Consider the following 20,258-nt stretch of genomic DNA (forward strand, 5'->3'; position numbering starts at 1 on the left):
TTTGAGTGCTCGGACAAGGGCATAAAGCTCTTGTTCATAAGTGCTCCAGGACTGTCTTGTTGTGCTCAACTTCTTACTGAAGTATTCAATAGGGTGGCCTTGCTGTGATAACTCGGCTCCAATTCCGGTTCCGTAAGCATCAACAGCTACTTCAAAGGGTGATGCGAAGTTCGACAACTGTAGAATAGGGCTGGAAGTTAGTCTTCTTTTTATCTCTTCAAAGCTCTGCTGTTGCTCTTCGTTCCACTTATAGTTCCCTTTCTTTAGGCAGTCGGTTAAGGGGGTCACTATTGAGCTGAAGTTTCTGATGAATCTTCTGTAAAAGGATGCCAAGCCAAGGAAGGCTTGTACCTCCTTGATGGAGGTTGGTATTGGCCAAGACTTTATGGCTTCTGTCTTCTTTGGTTCCATACCTACTTTTCCTTCTTTGATTACGAAGCCGAGAAAGACAATTTCCTTGGTGAGGAATGTACGTTTCTTTGGATTAATGTACAGTTCAGTTTCGGCCAGGACTTGGAACAATTTTCTTAAGTGCTGAATGTGGTCCTTCAGTACTATTGTTGTACAAGAGGATGTCATCAAAGTAAACCACTATGAACTGGTTTAGAAACGAGCACTGGTTCATCAACCTCATGAAGGTGCTCGGTGCATTGGATAAGCCAAAGGCCATCACCAACCATTCAAATAACCCTTCATTAGTTTTGAAGGTTGTCTTCCACTCGTCTCCGGGCCTGATTCTTATTTGGTGATAACCGCTTCTTAAGTCAACTTTTGAGAAGATGGTAGCTTTACCTAGTTGATCTAGTAAGTCTCCAATTCGAGTAATAGGAAATCGGTATTTTACAGTGATTCGGTTGATAGCCCTGCTGTCTACACACATACTTCAACTTCCGGCCTTAGGTGTGTGAGCAGTGTTGGCACAACACAAGGGCTTAGGCTAGGCTTCATGTGACCCTTTTTCAACAAGTCTTCAATGTGGTCATGTAAATTAGGTAGCGAGGCTCCTGGGGTAAGATCAATTTGGTGTTGGATGTCACGAATTGGTGGCAATCCTTGCAAGTCCTTCTTTAGGTGAGGAAATCTGCAAACAAGTTCTCTAATCTAGTCTCACCTTCTTTCTCCAGGGGTTTGTCAGCCACTACAAGTCCCAAAAGGTCTTGCTCCCTTTCTCTCAAGATCTTCTTCCCGCTCACTGTGATGAAGAGTTGTCCTTTTTTCTTCTGCTTCAGGCCTTCAGAGTTTTTCTTTGTTAATGGGAGTTGAATTACTTTCCTTCCCATCCACTGGAACTCATAGGTGTTTTCCCTCCCCCTGTGTTTGGTTCAGGTGTCATGTTGCCACGGTCGGCCTAGGAGTAGATGGCACACGTCCATGTCTAAAACGTCGCACACAATCTGGTCTTTGTAGCTACTTTCGATGGATAGGGGCACGGTGCAAATTTCATTGATTGATTGTGGTCTCTCCTCCTTTCTTCACCCATCCTATTTTGTAAGGATCAGGGTGAGGGTCTGTTTTTAGGCAGAGAATGGTCACAATCTTTATTGCTAAAAAGTTCTCACTGCTTCCACTATCACTTATAATGTCCTCTATAGCCATGAGCCATGATTGTATGGGTGGTTTGCCGAATCTCTGTCTATTTATCTCCAATTGGTCCCACCATGTTAAGGCTCCTCCTCCCAATTTTAGAGCCACAAGTTCTCGGTGTTTTTTATCCAATCCAAGAAAGATTCTATATCCCGTTTACCATTATAGGTTGGGAGGTCAATTTTCATTTTGTAGTCGTGATGAATCTCTCGTCATGCTTTATGTCCTCTATAGCCGTGAGCCATGATTGTATGGGTGGTTTGCCCTATCTCTGTCTATTCATCTCCACTTGGTCCCACCATGCCGAGGCTCCTCTTCTCAATTTTAGAGCCACAAGTTCTCGGTGTTTTTTATTCAATCCAAGAAAGATTCGATATCCCGTTTACCATTATAGGTTGGGAGGTTAATTTTCATTTTGTAGTGGTGATGAATCTCTCGTCATGCTTTATGTCCTCTATAGCCGTGAGCCATGATTGTATGAGTGGTTTGTCGAATCTATGTCTATTTATCTTCAATTGGTCCCACCATGCCGAGGATCCTCCTCTCAATTTCAGAGCCATAAGTTCTCGGTGTTTTTTATCCAATCCAAGAAAGATTTGATATCCCGTTTACCATTATAGGCTGGGAGGTCAATTTTCATTTTGTAGTCGTGATGAATCTCTCGTCATGCTTTATGTCCTCTATAGCCATAAGCCATTCGATATTCTCCGTTGTCGTTCCAAATATTTCCTTGGTCGTCGCCACTGGAAGAATCATAATCTTGCACGTTTTGCCACTCCTCGTCGTCATCTTGCTCATCATCGTCGGCGTGTCGTAGTGGGATTCCTCCCGGTCTCCTTCTTTGATCATTTCTTTGGTTGGGCCAGTTTCTAAGGTTCCTTTGAGCCCGTCAGCCACCTCTGTTTCCTGCCTTCCAGTCATAATCCTCGTTCCTTGCCGGTGCCGGTAGTTCATCCATTCTTCGAGTGAGTGAGTCTAAGTTGTCCATTACTTTGTTCATTTTGTCATGTAAATCTCCCAAGGAGTCTTCGACGGCCAGCAAGCGTACAGTGGTGGTCCTTGGAGAGAGGGTGGCGGTCTCTTCCACCTCTTCCTGCTCGCGGTTGTCCCCTGCGGCGGGGATTCTTCTCCGGCCAGCCATCCGTCTGAGGATCGGGGCTGCTCTGATACCACTTGATGTAATTCAAGTTGGACTTAGTTTTTCACAACTGCCAATAATGGCTAAGAGATGGAGTATTTATTGAGGATTGTAAGTAGTTACAAGTAGATGAAATAACTGTTTTTATGAAACAGTCTTAACTGCAGTCCTAACAGCTGAACAGTTTAATTGTTTAAAACTGTTTTACTAACTAACTACAGTTGTTTAGCCATGACATTCTATATTACATCATAAACCTAACCAAGTTATTCAACCAAATTGGTGTTAGTTTCACGTAATCACGAAAAATAAAAATTTCTTGGTGGACTGGATGTTGTATGGCCAAGTAAAAAAGAAAACCCAGCCATAATGGACGAGCCGTGAAGGTGAAAAACATAGGATATGTTTGAGAATGATTTTTTAGAGTTAAAATCACTCCGTATATGTTAGAAGCCACTCTGGCATGCCCTTAACTATTGAGAATCTTAATCAATTTAATGTTTGATTTAATACTTAAACCCGATTTTCATAGCACCAAATTTGATTTTCAATGACTAAAATGTGTTCCTCAGAGTAATTTTGGACATGACATGTGATTTTTATCATTTTAAAATGTTGCTATATACTTAATTATTTTGAATCTAATTGTTACATTTGCAATTATCCCATTTTTTTTATGTTCCACGCTAATCTATATATGCCTGAATACAGTTTCAAGCATGTAGCCAGGAATGTCTCGCAAAGTACTGAGTTACTTTTTCACATGATTTTTGCTAGCAGGATAAATTAGTTTAAGCTCTAGAAGGAACCAACTTATCCCCTTAAGGGAAACCAAAACAAATAATTAAGAATAACGAGGATACGAATTTTACCCAGGAAATGGAGAAAAATGAACAAAACACCAATTTCCTTTGTATGCAAAAACATGGCTCAAGATATTTAAGGCCAAGAAGAGGTCCTCGAGAGCAACCAGTTACAAACCTAATGAAAAAGCAAGATCCAATTGTTATATTTCTGAAGTTCAGTTTTTCTCTAAGCCAACTTGAGACAAGAAGTAATGACCAACTGATGTGTAATGAAAATACTCACTTCAGAAATTTCTTTTGGTTTTCCACGGAGAAACTTTTGATAACTTCCCAAAACATCTCAATGACATAATGCTCCTGAAAGCATGAAATAAAAATTCAAATTTCGATGTTCCCACATTTCAAAAGCATAAAAGAACATGATTAAAAAAGTGAAGATGTTTCTCAGTTTCCTATCACAAATTTCTTGATCATGGTTGTGCCTGACCAAACAGGGCATTACAAACAATACAAGTCCAAAGTTTGTTTTCATAGTCATAGAAACATAAGAGAGGACTAGAAGTCTGAATAATGGTAATCAATTTATCCCCCAGTTTCAAACACAAATACAGGCATACACATTGTAAGAATTCGAAATTAATTGAAAAATATTAAAAAGAATCTAAACGATGACCAACTCCCTAAGCTCCAAAGACTTCAAAACCATCTCCCAATTACCCGGGTGAGATCCTCCAACATCATCTACAATTATGAAATTTAATTGACTTGACATCACAATTCCGATTGCACTACAATAAATCTAGTATTCGATATCCTAAACCAAGAATTGTTCAACCTCCAAAGGAAGATTAATTGTAACTAATCTTCTTGCAAGATTTCAAATTTTCAAAATTTTATCGAACACAATATGCAAAAAAATTATGCAGAAAAGAAAAGAAAAGAAAAGAAAATACATATGTAGAAAAAAGGGTTTAATAGAACTTACCCTATGAACCTGATATTAAAAGCTGAAATGAAATAGACCAGTCAAAGACAGCAACTCGATTTATCTTGGAACCACAAAAGACTAGCAACAAAACCTCCATCAGTATTTAGCCATTGGTCCATGATTTGACCTAAATTAGGGTTCTCTTTATGTTTTTCTTATCATTTCCCATCGCAAGGGAATTTTTTTTCCCACATCTTTTCCCCTTACAAGGACTTCAGTTGTCACCACTTAGAGTCCATGTAAGGCTAAAAACAATCTAGTTCACTTCGTTTATTTCTCAGATTTTAATGATTAGTAAAATTCTGCCTCTACACTTTTACGAGCATTATGCCTCTTCGAAAATGAACAACTTGAATCTTAAGGAAGACTAGTTTCCTTATCCTGAACCTGAATCTTCACATCATCAAGGAAACCCACATCTATTCCTTCAGGTGAACTCAATAAGGAAGACCCTTATTCCTCTAGGGTTTAGGCTTTGGTTAGTTGCTGCCCAGATCACAAGATCAAGTGTACTCCTAATCATTCTAGGTTCTTGCTTTAATTAGTTTAGTGTTTCACGTCACATGAAAATTAAAGGTCGACAATGGCACATTATCAAAACTACTAACCTCCTCCCCCCTCCCCCTCCCCCACCCACACACCCACACACCCACACAAAAAGAAGAATAAAAATGCAAATCTAAGTGCTTAACCCTACTGACTTCGTATGGTCTAGGAGAAAAAATGTTCCTCCTTTAACATACTTCTTTCCCAAATAGTATAATTAATACTAGCATGAAATAGGATTCAAGGCACATGAGGCAGTTGATGTGCAATGATAAACGAGTCATCAAGAGATTATATAACAGCAAACCAGCCTTTTCATGCAAACCACGTTACTATCTCAGTGAGCCAGTGATACCTGGAATTCAAGCTCATTGAACATGTCGATCCATTCTTTCTGTATAAGCTGCTGAAACCCTCTCAAAAAATGAGAACTTTGCTGTCGTATCTGAGGAGGACATGTTTTCAATCAACATTGGAGTAGGGAGACACATTGGATAAACAAGGGACAAACTATGCTGAAAGTTCAAACGATGATTGGCAACAAGATGAATGAATGTGATGACATTTTCACAGGTGACACGACGGTTTCTTCCTCCAGGAAGTAGCTCTTCTTCAGTTTGCTTTCCATATTCATTGTTTATAATAACAAAATATAGCCCTAGTTCAGAAATGTCACCTTCATAATGCTGTCCAGAAAAATCAGAAGGGAAGACCCAAAATTTAAGATAAGGAGTGAGAAAAAGATTCTATGAGGATACTAGATTGATCTAGATCATCGATCAACAGGCTAAGTGTGGTATCAGCTAAAAGTGATACCAGGGAATACACACCTTTAAGAAAATAAGGTGGCGATACAATTCAGGATCCAAGCATGGCAAGTCATTTAGATAGTTCTACCTGTTGTGATGATAAACATTGGAAATATTCAATGTTGGGTTAAATATTATTCCATCTTTATACCATGCAACCATGCAATATTAAACTCTCATAAATTATATAGAAAGCTGATAGACCTCCCATAGTAAAGGTGCATTCCCGTAGAGACAAGAATAGAAAGAAGAAAGAATGATTGAGTGTTAGTTGGTATTTTTCCATTTGTGTGGGCCCTTAGGAATGTGTTTGTTAGAGTGGGGCCAAGTATTTTATTATTTCTCTGAGCAATTACTTAAGTGTCTTGAGTGGGAGGGTATGAGTATCTTTTTGGACATATGATTTTGGTCTAGACTCTCATTAGAGTCTGGAGAGACTTGGGAGCTCTCAAATCCTTTCCCACAGTTGATAAATAAAATTTTGGCTAAAGCCTTAACAGTTTTGGTATCAGAGCCAACGTTCCTGGTATGGTTGGTAAAAATTGAGCGAGGATATGAAATTGTTAATACACGGGATGGGAGTGACGGGAAGTGCCTCAAAAGGATCCACATCTAGTGAAAGAACGATTACAGACAAGGGAAAGGGAATAATGAATGAGGAACAAGTTCAGGAAGAAAAAAGTGAACAAAAAACTAACCCGGTGGTGGATGAGGGAGTTGGAGTACCATGTGCACCAAATATTTGTGAGATACCCCTTTTTGACACGAAGCTACGAAAATTGGAGGTGCCGATATTTAAAGGGGAGGAAGAAGAGAACGTGGATGGATAGCTACATCATGTGGAGTGCTATTTTGTGGTGAATATCTGACGAAGAGAGATAAGTTGGATGCGGCGGTCCTGTGCTTGGAGGGGGAAGCTTTGGACTGGTATCAATGGAAGGAGGATAGAAAGAAAATCTGCAGCTGGACAGAATTCTGACAGCTTCTGTGGACGAGATTCAAAGCGTCCGACCAGGGAGATAAACACGCAAGGTTGATGAAATTACAGCAGGAGACCACCGTGAGGGATTACCGGCGGCGATTTGAACAATTTTCGGCCGGCCTTAAAGATATGAGTAATGCAGCCCTAGAAAGTAAGTTTGTGTGTGGGCTGAAGGAAGAGATCCAAAGTGAGATCTGAAAATTGAATCCAGTGGGCCTACAGGCTAAAATGTTAATGGCCCAAATAATTGAGAAGATGATCAAGTGGTTCAATTGAAGAGAATTCATGGGGCAAGTGGAAACCCTAATTTATCACTTAAAATGTCGAATAGTGGGCCAAGCGGGTCGGGAAGTCAAACTGGGTCAAAGGCCTCAAATCGGGTCGCTACATCACGAACGATTACGATTAACCCTAGCCAAAATTCATCGTATTCATCCACGACGATTACTTCATCGCAGGAATCGGGCGCGAAGAGTACGATGTCTCAACCATACCGCCGAATGACTGACAACGAAGTGCGGATTAAGAAGGAAAAATATTTGTGTTTTAGATGTGACGAGAAGTTCAGTCCGGGGCACCGCTGCAAAAGACGTGAATTGAACAACATTGTTGTTCAAGAAGGGGAAGACTTAAGTGACAGAACCGATCAAGTGGGGGAAGAAATCGAAACCAACGGGAAATAGTGAATCTGTCGATAAATTCATTGGTAGGTTTCAATTCGCCGAAAACCATAAAAATTAAAGGAGAAATAAGGGGACGTGAGGTTGTGGTGCTGGTCGATGGGGGAGCCACACACAATTTAATTGCAGAAGAGATAGTCAAAGAGCTAAAAATTTCAGTAGAAACCATGGATGCATATGGGGTTGTTCTGGGAACCGGAGGCGTAGTCCAAGCAACCGGTGTGTGTAAGGATGTAAACCTGACAATCGCCAATTTATCAATCACTCACGATTTTCTCCCTCTACCACTCGGGAGTGTCAACATTATATTAGGAGTTACTTGGTTGGAAATGTTAGGGAAAGTAATTTTTTATTACAAGTTGTCGGAGATGGAATTCTCACTGGGTGAATGGGTGGTAATTCTTCAAGGGGATAGAAGTTTAGTAATATCCCAAGTGTCACTTAAATCGATGATGAAAACCTTTGAGAAGGAAGATCAAGGTGTGTCAATCGAATTAAGTGCAGTTGAACAGTGGGGAGCAAGGGAACACATAGCAGACTACTTGAGTAAACTACAACCAAATTTCAAAAAGTTCTTCAGTCCTTTAGCGTTGTGTTTGAACCAAGCAATCAATTACCCCCACCTCACGATCATGATCATGCTATTGAATTAAAACTAGGGGCTCGTGCAGTGAACGTGCGCCCGTATCATTATCCCCAATTTCAGAAAGATGAGATAGAGAAACTAGTTAAGGAAATGCTGCTAGCCGGAATAATTCAGCCAAGCAAAAGTTCCTTTTCAAGCCTGTGCTCCTTGTTAAGAAAAAAGATGGTAGCCGGCGATTTTGTTGATTACCTAGCACTGAATCTTGCCACTATACCAGATAAGTATCTGATTCCTGTTGTTGATGAACTGTTAGACTTATTATTTGGGGCAACCATATTCTCCAAAATTGATTTAAAGTCAGGTTATCATCAAATTCGGGTGCGGGCGGCCGATGTTCACAAAACAGCGTTTCGAACCCACGAGGGGCACTATGAATTCCTTGTGATGCCGTTTGGGTTGAAGAACGCTCTGGCAACATTCCAATCAGTCATGAGTGATGTTCTTTCCCCATATTTACGCAAGTTTGTTTTGGTTTTCTTTGATGACATCTTAATTTACAGCAAGTCCTTGGACGAGCATTTGCACCAATTGGCAATGGTTTTGGAAACTCTAGTAGCTCATCAACTGGTAGCCAACTTTGAAAAATGCCAATTTGCGGTTGACAAAATTGAATACTTGGGCCATGTTATTTCTTCAGAGGGGGTGGCAGCGGATCCAACAAAAATAGAAGCGATGGTTAAATGGCCAGCACCCAAGAACGTGAAGGAGCTAGGTGGGTTTTTGGGGCTAACGGGGTATTATCGGAAATTTGTTGCAAACTACGGTTCTATTGCGCTGCCCTTGACACAACTGTTAAAAAAAGGTAACTTTAAGTGGAATGAGACGGCCGAGAACGCATTTCAGCAGTTAAAAGTCAGCAATGATGTCTGTCCCAGTGCTAGGTATTCCTGATTTTTCACAAAGTTTTATGCTGGAAACTGATGCTTCGTGATGTAAACTATAGCTAGTTAGTTAGTAAAAATCCCTAACTAATTAGAAATACAGCTGTAACTAACTTCCTAAAACAGTCTTGTAACTAACTAAATAAAACAACCTTGTAACTAACTTGTAACTAACCTTGAGATATCAATATATAACAGTCTCCTAGCCTGAAATATGGCAGAGAATTCTTTTGAAAAATCAATCCAACTTTGAATTACATCAAATTGGTATCAGAGCAGCCCCGATTCTTGGACGGAATGGCTGGCCGAAGAGTTAACAACCCTGCCACGGGGGAAAACCGTGTGCAAGAAGCGGCGGAGGAAATCACCGTCCTCTCTCCAAAGACATCAACAGTTCGCTTGCTGGCTGTTGAAGAATCTTTGGGAGATCTCCACAACAAATTTGATAGGTTGATGGAAAGTGTCGAACTGTTAAACCGAAGAGGAGAATTCCCACAGCCACCACCACGGAATGAAATTAACTTCCAAAACGACCAACGTTTTGGTGAAACAAGAGGCCGGCGAGCAAGGGGATACGTTAGAAACATGAACAATCCACGAGGACTTCAAAGAAGGAGACCCGGTTACGCTATACAGCAACAGCTTGACGAAGACTTTCAAGAAGATCAAGAAGCTTGGCAAGAAACCCAAGAAGATGATTCTTCAAGCGGGGATGAACAAGGAAACATGTGGAACTTCAATGATGAAGCACGAGCAGGAAGAAATAACCAAAGAATTGAGGCCAGAAGAGGAGAATACCACGATTATAAGATGAAGATTGACCTTCCCATGTATGATGGCAAACGAAACATAGAAGCATTCTTGGACTGGATAAAGAGTACTGAAAACTTCTTCAACTACATGGATACGCCTGAACGCAAGAAAGTCCACCTAGTAGCCTTAAAATTAAGGGCTGGTGCATCAGCTTGGTGGGATCAGTTAGAAATCAATAGACAAAGATGCGGGAAACAACCGGTTCGCTCATGGGAAAAGATGAAAAAATTATTGAAGGCAAGATTCTTACCACCAAACTACGAACAAACTTTATACAATCAGTACCAAAACTGCCGCCAAGGTGTCCGGACAGTAGCTGAGTACATTGAAGAATTCCACCGCCTGAGTGCAAGAACAAACCTAAGCGAAAATGAACAGCACCAGGTTGCAAGATTTGTGGGAGGCCTTCGATTCGACATCAAGGAAAAGGTCAGACTACAACCATTTCGTTTCCTGTCTGAAGCAATATCATTTGCAGAAACGGTAGAGGAGATGATTGCAATTCGATCCAAGAATCTAAATAGAAGATCAGCATGGGAAACAAATTCGACAAAAAGCAAAACAAACGACCAACCTTCAACCTCAACAAAAGCAAAAGGGAAAGAGATTGATAATCAAGAAGTAGCCGTTGAAAGAAAGAAAGAACAGACGTTCAAGCCTAGTGGTCAGAACAGCTACTCCCGCTCGTCATTAGGAAAATGCTTCCGATGTGGCCAAACTGGCCACCTGTCCAACAACTGTCCGCAAAGAAAAACCATTGCAATAGCCGAAGAAGGAGGACAGATAAGTGAAGACAGTATAGAAGCAGAGGAAGAAACTGAACTGATTGAAGCAGATGATGGGGAAAGGGTCTCTTGTGTTATCCAACGGTTACTAATTACGCCCAAGGAAGAAAAGAACCTGCAACGCCACTGTCTTTTCAAGACAAGATGCACCATAAACGGAAGAGTATGTGACGTAATCATAGACAGCGGCAGCAGTGAAAACTTCGTAGCAAAGAAATTAGTAACAGTCTTGAATCTAAAGGCTGAAGCACATCCAAACCCTTACAAGATAGGTTGGGTGAGAAAAGGAGGAGAAGCCACGGTCAGCGAAATCTGTACAGTCCCTCTCTCCATTGGAAACGCCTACAAAGACCAAATTGTTTGTGATGTCATTGAGATGGATGTATGCCATCTCCTACTAGGAAGACCTTGGCAGTATGATACTCAATCATTACACAAAGGGAGGGAAAATACATATGAGTTTCAATGGATGGGAAGAAAGGTAGTCTTACTCCCTATAACGAAAAAGATTAACGAAGGGTTAAGAGGTGAGAAACAGTTATTCATCACTGTTAGTGGGAAAAACATGCTTAAAGAAAGGGAACAAGACATCCTAGGACTGGTTGTTATTGAAAAAACCAAAGAAAAACAGGTTGAAGACATAGAACCCAAATTACAGCAGCTCCTTCATGAGTTCCCTCATATAAAGGAAGAACCGAAGGGACTCCCACCCCTTCGAGATATACAGCACCACATAGACTTGATTCCGGGAGCATCACTACCAAATTTGGCTCACTATAGGATGAGCCCCCAGGAGTACAAAATACTTCATGATCATATTGAGGAATTACTAAAGAAAGGGCACATCAAACCTAGCCTCAGCCCGTGTGCAGTACCAGCACTTCTCACGCCAAAGAAAGATGGAAGCTGGAGAATGTGCGTTGACAGCAGAGCCATCAACCGCATCACGGTAAAGTATAGATTTCCCATTCCAAGGATTAGTGACCTGCTAGATCAACTCGGAAAAGCCAGTATCTTTTCGAAAATTGACTTGAAAAGTGGCTATCATCAAATACGGGTAAGACCTGGCGACGAATGGAAGACAGCCTTCAAGACAAACGAAGGATTATTTGAATGGATGGTCATGCCATTCGGCCTTTCTAACGCACCCAGCACCTTCATGAGATTGATGAACCAGGTACTTCACCCATTTCTCAACAAATTCATAGTAGTTTACTTCGATGACATACTTGTTTACAGCACAAACAATGATGAGCATTTACTACACCTAAGGAAGCTGTTCCAAGTCTTAACAGAAGCGGAACTCTACATAAATACTAAGAAAAGCATGTTTATGAAAAAAGAAATTGCATTCCTCGGCTTTATAATCAAACAAGGAAGCATAAGCATGGAACCAAAGAAAATCGAAGCCATCCATACATGGCCGACTCCTGCCTCCATTAAAGAAATACAAGCCTTCCTCGGCCTGGCTTCGTTTTACAGGAAATTCATCAGAAATTTCAGCTCTTTAGCCGCACCACTAACTGACTGTCTAAAGAAAGGAAACTTCAAATGGACCCCGTTACAACAAGAAAGCTTTGAAGATATCAAAAAGAAGCTCACATCCAGCCCTATCCTTAGATTACCAGATTTCTCTTCACCTTTTGAAGTAGCAGTTGATGCATGCTGTACAGGGATTGGAGCTGTCCTAGTACAACAAGGACATCCTATCGAATACTTCAGTGAAAAACTCAGCACCTCAAGACAGACCTGGAGCACATACGAACAAGAGCTGTATGCCCTCGTCCGAGCACTAAAACAATGGGAACACTACCTGATCTCTAAAGAATTTGTACTCCTAACTGACCATTTCTCACTAAAATACCTTCAAGCTCAAAAGAATATCAGTAGGATGCACGCACGCTGGATATCCTTCCTCCAAAGGTTTGACTTCGTGATCAAACACCAATCAGGCAAAGAGAATAAGGTGGCCGATGCTCTAAGCAGAAAAGGCTCCCTACTCACAATACTGTCCTCGGAAATCATAGCATTCAAACATTTACCCGACTTATACGAAGGTGATACTGACTTCAAGGATATCTGGTACAAATGCTCCAACTTCTTAGACGCTGATGACTACCACATTGTTGAAGGATATCTATTTAAAGGAGAACAATTATGCATCCCGCACACCTCACTACGTGAAGCCTTAATAAAGGAAGCACATTCTGGAGGGCTAGCTGGACATTTCGGACAGAATAAGACATTGGAGATCACTTCCAAACGATACTACTGGCCGCAAATAAGAAAAGACTCCAATAATTTCGTAAAAAGATGCCCCATCTGCCAAAGAACCAAAGGCTCCAGCACGAATGCAGGATTATACTCGCCACTACCCATCCCGACCTCAATATGGGAAGATTTATCAATTGACTTCGTGATTGGATTACCAAAAACACAAAGACAATTTGACTCAATAATGGTTATAGTGGACAGATTCAGCAAAATGACACATTTCGTAGCATGCAAAAAGACAAATGATGCAATCTACATAGCCAACCTCTTCTTTAAAGAAGTAGTACGACTACATGGAGTACCTAAAAGCATAGTATCAGACAGAGATGTCAAGTTCCTGAGTCACTTTTGGCGAACACTGTGGAAGAAGTTTGACACAACACTGAAATTCAGCACCACAGCCCACCCACAGACAGATGGACAAACTGAAGTAACAAACAGGACCCTCGGTAATCTGCTACGCTGCCTTAGCGGGTCAAAACCAAAACAATGGGATCTAGCATTGGCTCAAGCTGAATTCGCCTTCAATAATATGAAGAACAGATCAACAGGAAAGTCCCCCTTCGAAGTAGTTTATACCAAACTACCACGATTAACCTTTGATCTCACTACACTCCCCACAACTGTGGATCTCAACAACGAAGCAGAATGCATGGCAGAAAATATCAAAAAACTACACAAGGAAGTCCATGATCATCTTATACAGACAACAGACTCCTACAAAAAGGCAGCACATAAAAAAAGAAGACAAGCCCACTTCAATAAAGGAGACCTAGTAATGGTACACCTGAAAAAGAGCAGATTTCCTACTGGCACCTACAACAAGCTGAAAGACAGACAAATTGGGCCATTCCCTATATTAGAGAAATACGGAGATAATGCCTTCAAGATCGATCTACCACAAGACATACACATACACCCAGTCTTCAATGTTGCTGACCTAAAGCCATACCATGCACCAGATCGTTTCAGGCTTGCTGACTGATGGACCCTGGGACGAGTCCATCCTTAGGGGGTGGAATGATGTAAACTATAGCTAGTTAGTTAGTAAAAATCCCTAACTAATTAGAAATACAGCTGTAACTAACTTCCTAAAACAGTCTTGTAACTAACTAAATAAAACAACCTTGTAACTAACTTGTAACTAACCTTGAGATATCAATATATAACAGTCTCCTAGCCTGAAATATGGCAGAGAATTCTTTTGAAAAATCAATCCAACTTTGAATTACATCACTTCGGGTGTGGGTATTGGGGCTGTCCTAATGCAAAATCAACGACCAGTGGCCTTTTTCAGTCAAGCTTTACCTATTACCCATAGGTTTAAGGCTGTTTATGAATGGGAGCTTATGGCAATAGTGCTGGCTGTTAAAAAATGGCGACCATATCTATTGGGTAAGCCTTTTGTGGTGCGTACAGATCAGAAAAGTTTGAAGTTTCTTCTTGAACAACGGGCTATCGGGGGAGAATATCAGAGATGGATCGCTAAACTATTGGGGTATGATTTTGTGATTGAGTACAAGAAAGGATTGGAAAACAAAGCGGCCGATGCCTTATAGAGATTACCACCGGTATTTGAATTGGGCCTCGTAAGTATTGTGGGCGGGCTAAACCCTTCGGTTTTCGTCGATCAAGTGGCTGGAAATGAATCTCTTAACAATATTCGATTATCCTTGATAAATGGACAGCCAGCTCCAGATGGATATTTGCTACAAGGAGGAGGATTCACCTAATATTACTTTATTATTAGCTGAGTTCCATAACAGCCCGATAGGGGGACATCATGGTGCATTGAAAACATATCAAAGGCTAGCAAGGGAGGTCTATTGGCACCTATGTTGCTGAATGTTCCGTGTGTCAGCAAGCCAAATACTTGTCTTTAACTCCGGCTGGTTTCCTTCAAGCATTACCCATTCCGGACCGTGTGTGGGAAGATATTAGTATGGATTTTATTGAGGGCCTCCACAAATCCGAGCGTTATGATGTTATATTGGTAGTTGCGGATCGTCTTTCCAAGTATGCACATTTCATTCCCTTGAAACATCCATTTGGTGCAAAAGTGGTTGCTGCTGTTTTTATGCGAGAGATTATTCGTTTGCATGGATGCTCCCGAAGTATAGTGTCGGATCGTGATCGTATTTTCACAAGTCTATTCTGGGAAGAGTTGTGGAGGTTGTTGGAAACTCAGTTGAGACGAAGCACCACTTACCACCCCCAAACGGATGGTCAAACAGAAGTTGTCAATCGAGGGGTGGAGACGTATCTACGGTGTTTTGCTATGAACACACCTAAACAGTGGGGTAAATGGCTAGCTTGGGTTGAATTGAGCTATAATACAACAGTCCGTACAGCCATATTGATGACCCCCTTCGAGGCCCTCTATGGGCGACCACCCCCCTCTATATTACCGTATGTGAAGGGCTCGAGTCGGGTGAATGAAGTAGACCATTTGATGAAAGAAAGAGATGAAATTTTGGGTGTTTTGAAGGCCAATTTACTGAAAGCACAGCAGCGAATGGTCAAATATGCTAATGCTAAAAGACAGGAGGTTCTGTTTAAGGTTCATGATTGGGTTTATGTGAAGTTACGCCCTTACCAACAATCCTCTCTCAGCCGTTTTAAGCACCCCAAATTGGCCCCAAGATTCATTGGTCCATTTATGATCGTGGCACGAATTGGTTTCGTTGCATAACGTTTGGCCTTTCCCAAGGAATCGCTTATACACCCATCTTTCATGTTTCTGTTCTTCGCAAGGTCGTGAGTTCAAACAGGCCATTATTCCCAATTCCAAAAGATTTGGCTGCTGATTTGTCTATGCAAGTGTCTCCAGTAGAAGTATTGGGAGTTCGCAAAACAATAGAAAAGGAGGACAACTTAGAAGTTTTGATCCGTTGGAGTGAGGGGACACTTGAAAGTGCAACATGGGAACAAGCTGCTCTTATTCAAGAACAGTTTCCTGAATTCCACCTTGAGGACAAGGTGGCTCTTTGGGGGGCGGATAATGATAGACCTCCCATAGTAAACGTGTATTCCCGTAGAGACAAGAATAGGAAGAAGAAAGAATGATTGAGAGTTAGTTGGTATTTTTCTATTTGTGTGGGCCCTTAGGAATGTGTTTGTTAGAGTGGGGCCAAGTATTTTGTTATTTCTCTGAGCAATTACTTAAGTGTCTTGAGTGGGAGGGTATGGGTATCTTTTTGGACATATGGGTCAACTGTCAAGCACAAGATGCTGCCTACTTTCAGATGAGCAACATCATTCCGATCTTAACAGTCAGAAGAGCAAATCAAATCAATCCTAGCATATTCACAAATCACAACTAAAAAGTACAAACATTACAAAATAAAACATGCAGCGATATCAACAAGCATTCTGATAAATAATTAGCCAATTAATTGACATTACAAAATAAATAAAGAAAAACAAGCATTCTGATATTTTTCTATTTGTGCGGGCAGCCGATGTTTACAAAACAGCGTTTCGAACCCACGAGGGGCCCTATGAATTCCTTGTGATGCTGTTTGGGTTGAAACGCTCCGGCAACATTCCAATCAATCATGAGTGATGTTCTTCGCCCATATTTACGCAAGTTTGTTTTGGTTTTCTTTGATGACATCTTAATTTACAGCAAGTCCTTGGACGAGCATTTGCACCAATTGGCAATGGTTTTGGAAACTCTAGTAGCTCATCAACTGGTAGCCAACTTTAAAAAATGCCAATTTGCGGTTGACAAAATTGAATACTTGGGCCATGTTATTTCTTCAGAGGGGGTGGCAGCGGATCCAACAAAAATAGAAGCGATGGTTAAATGGCCAGCACCCAAGAACGTGAAGGAGCTAGGTGGGTTTTTTGGGGCTAACGGGGTATTATCGGAAATTCGTTGCAAACTACGGTTCTATTGTGCTGCCCCTCTTGACACAACTGTTAAAAAAGGTAACTTTAAGTGGAATGAGACGACTGAGAACGCATTTCAGCAGTTAAAAGTCAGCAATGATGTCTGTCCCAGTGCTAGGTATTCCTGATTTTTCACAAAGTTTTGTGCTGGAAACTGATGCTTTGGGTGTGGGTATTGGGGCTGTCCTAATGCAAAATCAACGACCAGTGGCCTTTTTCAGTCAAGCTTTACCTATTACCCATAGGTTTAAGGCTGTTTATGAACGGGAGATTATGGCAATAGTGCTGGCTGTTCAAAAATGGCGACCATATCTATTGGGTAAGCCTTTTGTGGTGCGTACAGATCAGAAAAGTTTGAAGTTTCTTCTTGAACAACGGGCTATCGGGGGAGAATATCAGAGATGGATCGTTAAACTATTGGGGTATGATTTTGTGATTGAGTACAAGAAAGGATTGGAAAACAAAGCGGCCGATGCCTTATAGAGATTACCACCGGTATTTGAATTGGGCCTCGTAAGTATTGTGGGCGGGCTAAACCCTTCAGTTTTCATCGATCAAGTGGCTGGAAATGAATCTCTTAACAATATTCGACTATCCTTGATAAATGGACAACAAGCTCCAGAGGGATATTCGCTACAAGGAGGAGGATTCACCTGATATTACTTTATTATTAGCTGAATTCCATAACAGCCAGATAGGGGGACATCATGGTGCATTGAAAACATATCAAAGGCTAGCAAGGGAGGTATATTGGCGAGGTATGACAGCCCATATCCGCACCTATGTTGCTGAATGTTCCGTGTGTCAACAAGCCAAATACTTGTCTTTAACTCCGGCTGGTTTCCTTCAAGCATTACCCATTCCGGACTGTGTGTGGGAAGATATTAGTATGGATTTTATTGAGGGCCTCCCCAAATCCGAGGGTTATGATGTTATATTGGTAGTTGCGGATCTTCTTTCCAAGTATGCACATTTCATCCCCTTGAAACATCCATTTGGTGCAAAAGTGGTTGCTGCTGTTTTTATGCGAGAGATTATTCGTTTGCATGGATGCCCCTGAAGTATAGTGTCGGATCGTGATCGTATTTTCACAAGTCTATTATGGGAAGAGTTGTGGAGGTTGTTGGAAACTCAGTTGAGACGAAGCACCACTTACCACCCCCAAACAGATGGTCAAACGGAAGTTGTCAATCGAGGGGTGGAGACGTATCTAGGGTGTTTTTCTATGAACACACCTAAACAATGGGTTAAATGGCTAGCTTGGGCTGAATTGAGCAATAATACAACAGTCCGTACAGCCACATTGATGACCCCCTTCGAGGCCCTCTATGGGCGACCACCCCCCTCTATATTACCATATGTGAAGGGCTCGAGCCAGGTGAATGATGAAGTAGACCATTTGATGAAAGAAAGAGATGAAATTTTGGGCGTTTTGAAGGCCAATTTACTGAAAGCACAGCAGCGAATGGTCAAATATGCTAATGCTAAAAGACGGGAGGTGCAGTTTGAGGTTCATGATTGGGTTTATGTGAAGTTACGCCCTTACCGACAGTCCTCTCTCAGCCGTTTTAAGCACTCCAAATTGGCCCCAAGATTCATTGGTTCATTTATGATCGTGGCACGAATTCGTTTCGTTGCATACCGTTTGGCCCTTCCCAAGGAATCGCTTATACACCCGGTCTTTCATGTTTCTGTTCTTCGCAAGGTCGTGGGTTCAAACAGGCCATTATTCCCAATTTCAAAAGATTTGGCTGCTGATTTGTCTATGCAAGTGTCTCCGGTAGAAGTATTGGGAGTTTGCCAAAACAATAGAAAAGGAGGACAACTTAGAAGTTTTGATCCGTTGGAGTGAGGGGACACTTGAAAGTGCAACGTGGGAACAAGCTGCTCTTATTCAAGAAACAGTTTCCTGAATTCCACCTTGAGGACAAGGTGGCTATTTGGGGGGCGGGTAATGATAGACCTCCCATAGTAAAGGTGTATTCCCGTAGAGACAAGAATAGGAAGAAGAAAGAATGATTGAGAGTTAGTTGATATTTTTCTATTTGTGTGGGCCCTTAGGAATGTGTTTGTTAGAGTGGGGCCAAGTATTTTGTTATTTCTCTAAGTAATTACTTAAGTTTCTTGAGTGGGAGGGTATGGGTATCTTTTTGGACATATGATTTTGGTATAGACTCTCATTAGAGAAGTGTGTAGAGATTGGGGAGCTCTCAAATCCTCCCCCACAGTTGATAAATAAAATTTTGGCTAAAGCCTTGACAAAAGCTAATGTAGAACATCCCCTTCTTTATGTTTCTTGAGTTTTATCCTAGAGGAGGTGTTTGAATTACCATTTTTATAGTTTAGGATTAGTTATTTGAATTAACAATTTTGTATCTTGAGTTAGTTATAAGTAAACTAACTCAACCCCAAGTTAGTTTAACAACTCTTGTAATCTCCAGCCTATAAAAAGGCTTCTCATTTTCATTAATAAATCATAAAAAAAAAGGCATTATACATAAAGATTTCCTAGCTTTGCAATTACAGCACCAAAAGCAATGTACAGTTCAGATGAGACTTTATTCCAGTATAGAGTAGCTCTGTAATTGCAGATCAAGAAAGTGAATGTAGCATGGAAATCCCAAATTCAATGTTTGGAAGTTAGCAATTGACAATCTCATTAGTAGGAAGACAGCAGATTATTAGCAAATTCAATGTGATTGAGATCTTTTAGCATGACTACTTGAGAACTTTTAGCACAACCGCGGCAGCAACTTCAATAACAGAAAAACATGCATAATGTAGGAAGACAGCAGATTTCAAATTATGACATTGTATTTATGAACGTCAGGCGATACATTAATGTTCCAAAATTCAACCAAAGTATGGGGTGAAAGATATATAAGAATCTTCCATGATAAGGCCAAGACCAGGATATCCTTATCCAAAAAAAGAAAAAACTAATCAACCAAAGTAAATTCCATGTATGATTGGGAATTATGGCCATACCTTTGCCAAAAGAACTTCGAGGAAATGGAAAAGCTGGAGATGTTGCTCATGTATCATTCCCGAACCAGGATTGGGGTAGAGCAAATGGTCAGCGATTTGCTGGATTACCAAGCAGAAAATAACTTATATTAGAAAAAATGAACAATACATACCCACATATTACTGAAATTTTATGAAATAGATTTCAAGCAACCAATTTTTATATTGAAATGTGATCTCACAACTATTTTTATTTTGAAAAGCGATTTCAAACAACTATGGCTGTTTCATCACGCTTCATGTTATCCAATAATACTACAGGATTAACAAAGCCATGCCATGCTAATAATAAGGAATGTCGTGATAACCTTAAATAAACCATACTGCACGTCAAAGGCTGCCCGTGTAATGTTCTCCATGACATCTTTAAAAATACCACCACCATCAATTCCTGCCTCCTCAACT

General features: G+C 40.9%; 1 protein-coding gene across 1 annotated transcript; it reads right to left on the minus strand.

The window, feature by feature from the left end:
• Positions 1-1,458: 1,458 nt before the first annotated feature.
• On the minus strand, positions 1,459-20,258 carry LOC116404562 (E3 ubiquitin-protein ligase UPL6-like). The gene is made up of 4 exons (XM_031887298.1): positions 20,162-20,258; positions 19,815-19,913; positions 3,812-3,885; positions 1,459-3,703 (listed from the first exon to the last, which is right to left on the minus strand). Exons 1-4 carry the CDS (start codon positions 20,210-20,212, stop codon positions 3,544-3,546), a joined length of 384 nt encoding a protein of 127 aa, XP_031743158.1. The 5' UTR covers positions 20,213-20,258; the 3' UTR covers positions 1,459-3,543.

The sequence above is a fragment of the Cucumis sativus genome, chromosome 6, assembly GCF_000004075.3.
Source record: "Cucumis sativus cultivar 9930 chromosome 6, Cucumber_9930_V3, whole genome shotgun sequence".
Lineage (NCBI taxonomy): Eukaryota > Viridiplantae > Streptophyta > Magnoliopsida > Cucurbitales > Cucurbitaceae > Cucumis > Cucumis sativus.

Excerpts from the sequence above, each read along its gene's own strand:
- LOC116404562 (XM_031887298.1), bottom strand. The coding sequence starts at position 20,212 with ATGGAGAACATTACACGGGCAGCCTTTGACGTGCAGTATGGTTTATTT. Across the intron at positions 3,886-19,814 it reads TCGAAGTTCTTTTGGCAAAG|GAGCATTATGTCATTGAGAT; the intron begins GTATGGCCATAA and ends TCATGCTTTCAG. Across the intron at positions 3,704-3,811 it reads AACCAAAAGAAATTTCTGAA|GTTTGTAACTGGTTGCTCTC; the intron begins GTGAGTATTTTC and ends CTTTTTCATTAG.